The sequence below is a fragment of the Pleuronectes platessa genome, chromosome 13 (genome assembly GCF_947347685.1).
Source record: "Pleuronectes platessa chromosome 13, fPlePla1.1, whole genome shotgun sequence".
Lineage (NCBI taxonomy): Eukaryota > Metazoa > Chordata > Actinopteri > Pleuronectiformes > Pleuronectidae > Pleuronectes > Pleuronectes platessa.
This window is the reverse complement of record NC_070638.1, coordinates 18,983,433-18,992,999: the sequence shown is the minus strand read 5'-3', so window position 1 is coordinate 18,992,999 and position 9,567 is coordinate 18,983,433. Positions and strand designations below refer to the sequence as shown.

General features: G+C 47.2%; 1 protein-coding gene across 1 annotated transcript; it reads left to right on the top strand.

The window, feature by feature from the left end:
* The first annotated feature begins 1,326 nt into the window (after window positions 1–1,326).
* Window positions 1,327–5,961, top strand: LOC128455141 (uncharacterized). Its single transcript, XM_053438817.1, has 2 exons — window positions 1,327–5,520; window positions 5,771–5,961. The coding sequence occupies exon 1, from the start codon at window positions 1,923–1,925 to the stop codon at window positions 5,349–5,351; it is 3,429 nt and encodes a 1,142-aa protein (XP_053294792.1). The 5' UTR covers window positions 1,327–1,922; the 3' UTR covers window positions 5,352–5,520; window positions 5,771–5,961.
* The last annotated feature ends 3,606 nt before the right edge of the window (window positions 5,962–9,567 follow it).

Below are 9,567 nucleotides of genomic sequence, written 5' to 3'. Positions count from 1 at the left end.
GTCACATATGTTGAGCCAGTTTGTGACAAGTGGGGGCTCGTCCGGGATACAGTATTAGGATTAAAATAGCTTAAATTTGGTCTGTACTGGTAAATTGGCCCGGTTTAGGTTGGTGTGTGCTTCCTCCTCTTGCAGACAATGGTTTTTGGTTTGCTTTGTTGGAGTGTACACTACTTGTTGTTGGACATAGCTGACTGTGCGTTGGTTAGTCATCAACTGTTCTGGGAGGGGAAATGTCAGGTTGTTGTCAGTGCTGGTTATTTCTTGTAGGAAATTAAGGAGAGGTATTTGGTCCATTTCTGTTTGTGGTGAAGGTGATTGGATTTGACTGGGGCTTTGCGTTTAGCCCTATCTGGGGTATGTTGGTATCTGTTGGAGCAGGAGTTTCTACCCCCTGTTAGGTTTGGTAGCGGGTTCCTCTAGGGGACTCGTGGTGATCACTTTAGGTGGCGGCGAAGGTGGGTAGAGCTATTAGCTCGGGAGCACCTCTAGGGTTGGGAGAGGGTTGCCAGTCCTCTGGTGGCCTTCTTCTCACCACTGGTTTCGCGTGCATAAGTACCCCCCACCATTAACTGCACGAAGACTAGGATAAGTTAGTTAGCTAGTTTTAATGGTTGTAGTTAATATCAGTAAAGGGGGGAGGCTCCTGTTCACCTGTTACCTCAGGTTTGGGTTTTCTGCGTGTCTCAGTCAAGGTTTGTAACTTGTTAGGCTGATTGTTTTTGAGGATGGCTTCCCTTGTGGAGAGTTTCATCCAGGATCCTTCACAGGCTTTGCTGGACCAGTGCACTAAAGATCAACTTCTTAGGATAGCAGAGCACTATGAAGTTGACATTTCAGATATAAAGTTAAAGGAGAGTGTGAAGACCTGCTTAAGGGATGGTCTGTTTGAGGCTGGAGTTTTGTGCAGGCAGTCTGTAAGCAGTCCAGTGACCAGTGTAGTGCCTAATCCTGGAGCTCTAACATTTGAACAACAGAAGGAGTTGCTGCAGTTGCAGTTAAAACAGCAGTTAGAGTTGGAGAGGTTGAAATGTGAAAAGGAAGTAGAGTTGGAAACTATAAAGCATAAAACTGAGTGTGCCCAGTTGGAAATGCAACAGCATCAACTACAGCTGGTAAGAGAGGGTAAACTTTCAGATATGGGGAGAGTGGATAGTTTTGAGGCCTCAGGGGGCAAGTCTTCCCAGTGTGACCTGGTTAATAATCTCCGCCTGCTTCCCAGGTTTAGTGAGTCTGATCCAGATTCGTTTTTTTCTCTGTTTGAGAGGATAGCAGATGCTCGAGACTGGCCAGACGCAGACAGAACGATGCTGTTACAATGTGTTCTGACTGGAAAGGCCCAGGAGGCTTACTCTGCTTTAAGTGTATCAGAAAGTAAGGTTTATGACACAGTGAAGGCAGCAGTGTTAAAAGCTTATGAACTTGTGCCAGAGGCATATCGCCAGCGTTTCAGATCTGGGAAGAGGCGGGATAATCAGACCTACACTGAATTGGCCCGTGATTTGACTTCCCAGTTTAACCGCTGGTGTGCAGCATCTGAAGTTGTTGCATTTGATGATCTCTGCAACCTGGTGGTACTGGAACAACTTAAGAACTCTGTACCTGAGCGGGTGGCTACCTACATTACTGAACATAAGGTAAAAACCCCGAGAGATGCTGCAGTCTTGGCTGATGAGTATGTTCTAACACACAGAAGTTTCTGGGACACAACGGGAGCAGCTGGTCATAGAAATGACACTTATTCTAGGCCAGTAAAGATAAAAACAGCTAACGAGGCAGATCGGCAAAAGTTTACTCAGGGTGGGCGGAGTTCAGTAGTAAATTCTGACACCTGTAGGTACTGTCAGGCAAGGGGGCACTGGAAAAAGGAGTGTCCAGTGCTGAAAGCCAGGAGGTCCTCTGGTCGGGTGAAACCTGCTGTTATGGCTGCTCCAGTTATAACATCTGAGAGCAGGGCGTTAGGTCAAGTGCAGGCTTGTACTAAGCCGGTAGCTCCTCAGGATGACTACTCTGCTTTCATTTCGGATGGGTGGGTCTCTTTGGTAGGAGGTGGGGTGCAGGTTCCCATTAAAATCCTAAGAGATACTGGAGCACTAGATTCTTTCATTCTTGAGTCTGTGTTACCATTTTCATCCAGGACTGATACTGGTGGATGTGTAATCACACTGGGGATGGGTATGGTTCCATTCTCGGTCCCATTGCATCGGTTGGTTCTAAATTGTGGTCTTGTTCAGGGGGAGGTGTCAGTGGGTGTTCGTCCCCAGTTACCTATTGGGGGTTTGCATATGATTTTGGGGAATGATTTGGCTGGTGACAAGGTGTGGGCCGATGGTCAGCCTAATGTAGTGCAGCCCCCTACATTCCCCACTGTAGTAGAGCCCTCTGTGACACCACTGCACTTGGGTGACATTTTCCCAGCCTGTGCCGTCACTCGTGCTGCCAGTCGTGATGCTCAGAGGATGGTGGAGCCAGAGTGGTTGGAGTTGCCAGATTCTTTGCTGGTTGACCAGTCAGCGGGTTCTCAGGCCGAGCTAGTGGCAGAACAGAAGGCTGATTCCTCTTTAATGGAGCTGTTTGACCAAGTTGTGCCAGCATCAGAGGTGAGGGATACTGCCCAGTGCTATTTCCTCCTAAATGGGCTATTGGTTCGGAAGTGGCTGTCACATGGTGATGCATCTGTAGGAGAGCCAATCTTCCAAGTTGTTGTCCCTACAAACTGTCGCAATAAAGTGCTCCAGACGTCACATGGTGACGTGGCAGGTCATCTTGGCGTCCGTAAAACTTACCACCGTATATTGCAGCATTTCTTCTGGCCACGCTTAAAGAGAGATGTTGCTCTTTTCGTTAAGACGTGTCATACCTGTCAGATCACTGGCAAGCCAAATCAGGTTGTTAAACCTGCTCCTCTACAGCCAATCCCCGCCATTGGACAGCCATTTGAGCATTTGATTATTGATTGTGTGGGGCCCCTACCTCGGTCCAAATCTGGACACACATATTTGCTGACTGTAATGTGTCAGGTTACCAGGTATCCTGCTGCTTACCCACTTCGCAGCATTACAGCCAAAGCCGTGGTTGGAGCGTTGACTCAGTTCATTTCAGTATTTGGCATCCCTAAAGTCATACAGTCTGACCAAGGTTCTAACTTCACATCCCATCTGTTTGCTCAGGTGCTTAAACAATTACACATCAAGCATAACAAATCAACAGCCTACCATGCGCAAAGTCAGGGTGCGCTTGAACGTTTCCACCAAACGTTGAAATCACTGTTGCGAGCTTATTGTACAGAACTGTCGGGTGACTGGGGGGGTGGGCTGCCCTGGTTGCTGTTAGCAGCTCGCGAAGTTATCCAGGAAAGTACTGGATTCAGCCCGAATGAACTGGTGTTTGGCCATAAAGTGCGTGGCCCACTTGCAGTTTTGCAAGATGGTTGTTTGCCAGAGGATCCACCTCCAAATCTTAAGGATTATGTTAGTGGTTTCAGATTGAAACTGTACAGGGCAGGTGAGCTGGCTAAGCAAAAGCTGCAGAAGTCACAGGGCAAGATGAAGCAACGATATGACCAACGGGCTGAGGCTCGCCAGTTTAACCCAGGTGACCGTGTACTTACTCTTCTGCCTCTGGTAGATTCCCCTTTTCAAGCTAAGTACAGTGGTCCTTTCTCTGTGGTGCGTCAAGTCTCTGATCTAAACTATTTGATTGAAACTCCTGGCCGTAGAAAATCTACAAGGTTGTGTCATGTAAACCTCCTGAAGCCATATCACACTAGTGAGTCTGTGTCTCCACTGCCGAAGAGCTCTCCAGCCAAGCCAATGTTGGTCTCTGGCCCTGTTTTGACCTCTTCCATGTCTGAACTAGTGGTAGTTGAGGAGGAAGGGTTGGATATTGCTCCAGATGATGGGTTGTTGCGGGGCCGGTTGAAAAATTCAGAGACGTTACAAGATCTAAATATCCTTGTCGGGCACTTAAATGTGGTTAAATGTGATGAATTGATTAAACTAATTAACAGCTATCTATCACTGTTTTCTGATACCCCAACCCAAACGCACTTAATTGAGCATGACATAGATGTTGGAGTTGCTGAGCCCATCAAGCAGCGTTTTTATCGTGTGTCAGATGAAAAAAGGAGACAGTTGGATGCTGAAGTACAGTACATGCTGGATAATGATATTGCTGAGCCTTGTTCATCAAACTGGGCCTCCCCATGCCTCCTAGTAAAAAAGGCAGATGCTAGTTTGAGGCCCTGCACTGACTATCGTAAGGTGAACAGTATCACTAAACCTGATCTGTATCCACTTCCTCGTATGGAAGATTGTATTGATATGGTAGGTTCAGCCACATTTGTGAGCAAATTTGATCTTCTCAAAGGGTACTGGCAAGTCCCACTCACCAAAAGGGCAAGGGATATTTCAGCCTTCATAACTCCTTCTGGCTTGTATTCGTACACTGTTATGCCATTTGGTTTGAGGAATGCTCCTGCAACATTTCAACGGCTAATGAATCGGGTTGTTTCAGGGCTTACAGGTTGTGCAGTATACCTAGATGATGTTGTGGTGTATTCTGACACCTGGGAAGAACATGTACAGCGTATAGGTGCTCTCTTTGACAGGTTGGTCTGGGCCAACTTGACAGTAAATCTGGCCAAGTGTGAGTTTGCCAGAGCCACTGTGACCTATCTTGGGAAGGTGGTGGGTCAAGGCCAGGTTCGACCTGTGGAGGCCAAGGTCATGGCAGTGCAAAAGTTTCCCCCCCCTACCACCAAGAAAGAGCTGATGCGTTTCCTAGGGTTGGTAGGCTACTACCGCAGTTTTTGCAAGAACTTTTCATCTGTGGTTGCACCCTTGACCGACCTCTTGAAAGCTAAAGCTGAATATATTTGGTCTTCAATGTGTCAAAATGCATTTGACAGTGTAAAAGCCTTGTTGTGTTCAGCCCCAGTGCTGGCAGCGCCACGATTTGATCAGCCCTTTAAACTTCATGTAGATGCCAGCAATGTGGGTGTTGGGGCCGTCCTGTTGCAGGAGAATGCGGAGGGTGTAGAGTGTCCTGTGAGCTTCTTCTCAAGAAAATTTAACAAGCATCAATACAACTATTCAGTGATTGAGAAGGAGGCTTTGGCACTTGTTTGGGCTCTGCAGCATTTTGATGTCTATGTCGGCTCAGGGTTATCTCCGCTGACTGTCTTCACTGACCATAACCCCCTCACCTTCTTGAAGTCACTGCAAAATCCTAATCAGAGGCTAATGAGGTGGGCGCTGTTCCTGCAGCCATATAACCTAGACATCCGACACATTAAGGGGACTGACAATGTAATGGCAGATGCCCTGTCTCGGGCACCTGTGGACCCTTAGTCTATTTATTCATGCTGTCTCTCATTTCCATGTTCTCCTCTGCTCATCTCTCGGCTCTTCATTCCCTTAAAATGCTCCTTTGGTACCAAGGCTGCTGGGTTGGTGAGGATGGAGGGATGTGCTGGAGGATGCAGCCTGGGGGGAGTGCAGTACTGACTGTCAGTTATTGGTAACGTATGAACCATGACAGATTGGAACATATTGACACTTATTTGATGTATAACACGAGGTGGAACCTCGTTCTTATGGAGGGGGGTGTGACGACCCCTCCCTTTACTGCTAGCATCATGCAGCTGATTACTTCCTGCAGGAGTTGGCAGAAAGGGAGGGTCGTTAGGGCAAGGTGCTCACACCTGGCTAGGCCTCTACCCAAGGTGATATAAGCCAGCCTGGTCTCATTGTCTCTCTCTCTCTCCTAGGCTCCACGCCGCTACAGGTTCTTGGTTCTTGGTTCTTTTTGGCGTCTTCCTTGTACACTCAACAGGAGCACACACATCTCACTCATCCATACACTACATTCACCACTGATGCCACTACTCTCCACACCTCATGCTTTTTGTACATATAATTGTTCAAGTTATAATAAAACCTTTTCATTTAGCACTTTCAATCCTGACTCGTCTCCCCTCCTTGTCACATATGTTGAGCCAGTTTGTGACAGAGTTCACTTGTTAATGAAGTCCTGTAAATTAATGAAACACTGTATGTGTAAAAATACTAAAAAGGTATTTGTAGGGGGGGGGGGGGGGGGGGGGCAGAGCCCCGTCTTGCAGTTTCTCAACTCTCCCTCTCATGATTAAATGCCTCGAGTAATCTATAGAGTAACATTACCAGTCGTCTGCCATGCTGTGGCCCATGGGAGGCATATGTGCAGGTGCACGTGGGCGTATCACAGCTGACATTAAAACACCGTTTCCAACTCTTATTATCCACAGATAAGCTTTAGAGACCATGAAAGTACCTACAAAACAAGCTGTGTAAAGTGTAACTAAGCAAATGGAAGGAGTTCACTTTCATGGTTTCCATACCTGCGTGTGCACATGTACATCCTAGCCTATGTGGGTGTACACAGTGTGCTCTGGCTTGCACTTTAGATGTTTGTAGCTTGCCACTGTTTCTTTGAACTATTGACCTATATACTGAAAATTTGAATAATTCAAAAAGCCTATACAATGCTTCATTGATCTGTTCTTTTATGTATACGATTGTTTGACAGGGCAGAACCTACAGCTGGTCCTTGTTTTCCATTTTTATTCTGTGCTTCCCGTGACTACCAGCGCAACAGAAAGAGTCAAGAAAGATGTATAAGTTTATTCAATTTGTGAAGGAGAAGAAGGAGGAGGTGGAGCACAGAGAGAGTGACTTCTTCTCGGAGGGGTCAAAGACTGGAGAGCACTAGTCAAGTTTTGCATCTCCATATAGATGTTGAGATATTGTGTGAAGGGAAACTTTGATTTGGCGGTTATTGCGATGAGAGAAATGCTGGCGTGAGGAAGAATAAACTTAAAAACATTGAGTGGGAGAATCAAGGTTGCTTGGCTGGCTTTGGCTAATGGAAGAGGATATTAAAGAGGATATTCAAAGCAGCACTTCTTTTGCGCTAGTGCAAAATGTGGAGTTGTGGCATCCCTGTGACGAGACAAGACCCTCTGGCCATGGGAACCAGTGAAGGACCTGACAAACAACCACACATGCCCACAAACATACACACAATGCAATAGTGCCAGCTTACACTCGGCCACGAGCAACGAGGACTGTACTGCATGAATACACACTCTATATCTCCAGAGGTAAGACAGAAATCCAAAGACCTGACAAGACAAGTCAAAGGGATCCAGCGCCTTGAGGCAGCAGGGAAGAGAGGATGAGAAGAGGGAGCAAGAGGATGAAGGATGAAGGGAGGAGAAGTATTCAAGGGGGATCGAGAGAGTGACACCGGACGAGATGAAAAGAGAAAGGAAGGCAGAAATTGGTGAAGGCAGGCAGAGGAAGTGGAGCCAGTGTGGGCGGAGAGATGGAAAATAACGGCAGTGGAGAAAAAGTGTACGGAGAGGTGGAGGTACGAGGAATGAACAAGTGTGGGAGGAGTGGGAAAGACACGAACACTGAGTGTTAAAAGAGAGAGAAAAATAGGGGAAAGCGGGAGCTACTTTTGGAGGTACTAAGTGAGTTGAGGGCTCGGGAGGAGCAAGTGAGATGTGTTCTGTACGTGTCCCCGGATGAGAGCGAAAGAGACAAGGAGATAAACTGTCAAGAGAAGCCAGTGAATTCGGAGCGACAGAGGGGGGGCATGTATGCATTTAGCTGTTAGTCTTGCATGTTCGGGAGGCCCGGCCGCGGCTAAAATATCCGGTGAGAGATGTCTGAAAGAGAGAGGGGAGAGGGGGAAGGCAAAAGAGGGACAAAGTGACTGAGCGAGATGGTGGCGGTGATTCGTTGATGCTATCTGGGCGCAGGGAGATGTGTGTGACACAATCTTAAATTGGAAATCGCTGTTTCAATCTCGCCTCACTCTGTGGCTACCCGCTCCACTGATAACAAGAGCGGCCTAATTCTATTAAAAATATCCCGTGAGTGCAGTGGTGGCGGGGACGAAAGACAGTGGGAGAGAGAAAGGGGAGAGGGGAGGAGGAAAAGTAGGTGGCGGGGGGTAAGTGACAGAGGAAGACAAGAGACCGAACGGGAGAAGAGAGAAGGCCGACTGGCGGTCGGAACAAACCCGAAAGCACTTGCGGAGAAAGTTTTGCCCGACTTCGCCCGTATCTCTGCAGCCCATCTGCCCATCATCTCTCCCGACCGCTCCATCTCACCACATCAGGCCCCTCCATCTATCTAACTACCCATCTGTCTATTTATCACTCTATCCATCTGCCGACTCTTATCACTCCCCAGAGGTTAGTATTCTCACTTAGCAAAGCTCTCCTTTTCTTTTTTCATCTTGCCCTCCTCTCATCTCATCTCTCTCTCTCCTCCTCCGTATTTTGACTCTTTAAATCGGTGCTCCACTCCTTCCTTGAGCGCTAACTGAGCTAACCTCGCAATGAAAAGCTCGTCTGACAGCCAGTCGCACTTTCATCTCGCTCCTCAACCTCCTTGGCAAACCAGCGTGCGCCGAAAAGTGCTTTGTTTCTCTCACATATGACTAAAGGAAGAATTCAGCAGCTAATCAACAATCAGCAAGTAGATCAATCGGAATTTCCCGAGGGCCGTGAGGGAATGTGTAGCCATTTGACTCGTGCTCTGCAAAAATACGACTTTTAAATAGTCTTTGCCTCCGCAGCAGTCAGCCAGTGGAGACGACACATCTGAGATCGTTGGTAAGACAAAGGATTTGATGAAGATGGGAACAAACTAGAGCCAAAGAGCACACACACACACACACACACACACACACACACACACAAACATACACACACTCAAAACATCCTCATTTCTGCTATTATTTCTCTGTGGAGAAAAAGAGTCGGAAAGAAAGCAAGAGAGAGAAAGTCAAGAGGAGAGTGTGTACATTGGGGTTGTACTATAATAAAAAAAAAGTAAACAGCTATGACTCCAGCAGCCAAGCAATAAAGTTTCAGGCTAATGAATTAATCAGACACTCATTACTTTCTTTCTGCTGAGTCTGAGCCAGCCTCTTTTTTCTCCTTTCTCTCTTCCTTAACAGATAGCGAGCAACGCACAGGCAAGGAGTGAATGCTCATTCAGCTGTGAAAGAGTGTTTTTGTGTGTGTGTGTGTGTGTGTGTGTGTGTGTGTGTGTGACCGTGGATGCCGGTGTGCACGTGGGTGCGTGCTCGCGCCCATTATGCTTTGTAGCTTCTGCTGATGATCGCCTGTCATACTAATAAACTCAGTCTGAGGCCCTAAATGTGAGAAGGAGTTGTGATGTGGAGAGCTCAAAGGCAAAGTCACGGAAGAAGGGGGGAGGAGGGGCAGTCAGGGAGACAGACGGAGAGAGAGAGAGAAGAAGAATTAGGTGGACAGTTGGGAGACAGTCAAAGCTGAGAGATAAGATACTTGGATTAGTGGGGAGAGAGCTAGAGAGTGCGAGATGAAGAGGTTAAGATACGGAGAGAGGCAGTTGTGTAATCTGAGGCTTTAAAAATGAGTTGGCTACTGCTGTGGTCACAGGAGCTCTAAATTGAGATTATAATGGAGGGGATTGTGGGAGAAATAGGTAGCGATACGGAGACACTAATAATGACAAAGATAAAGAG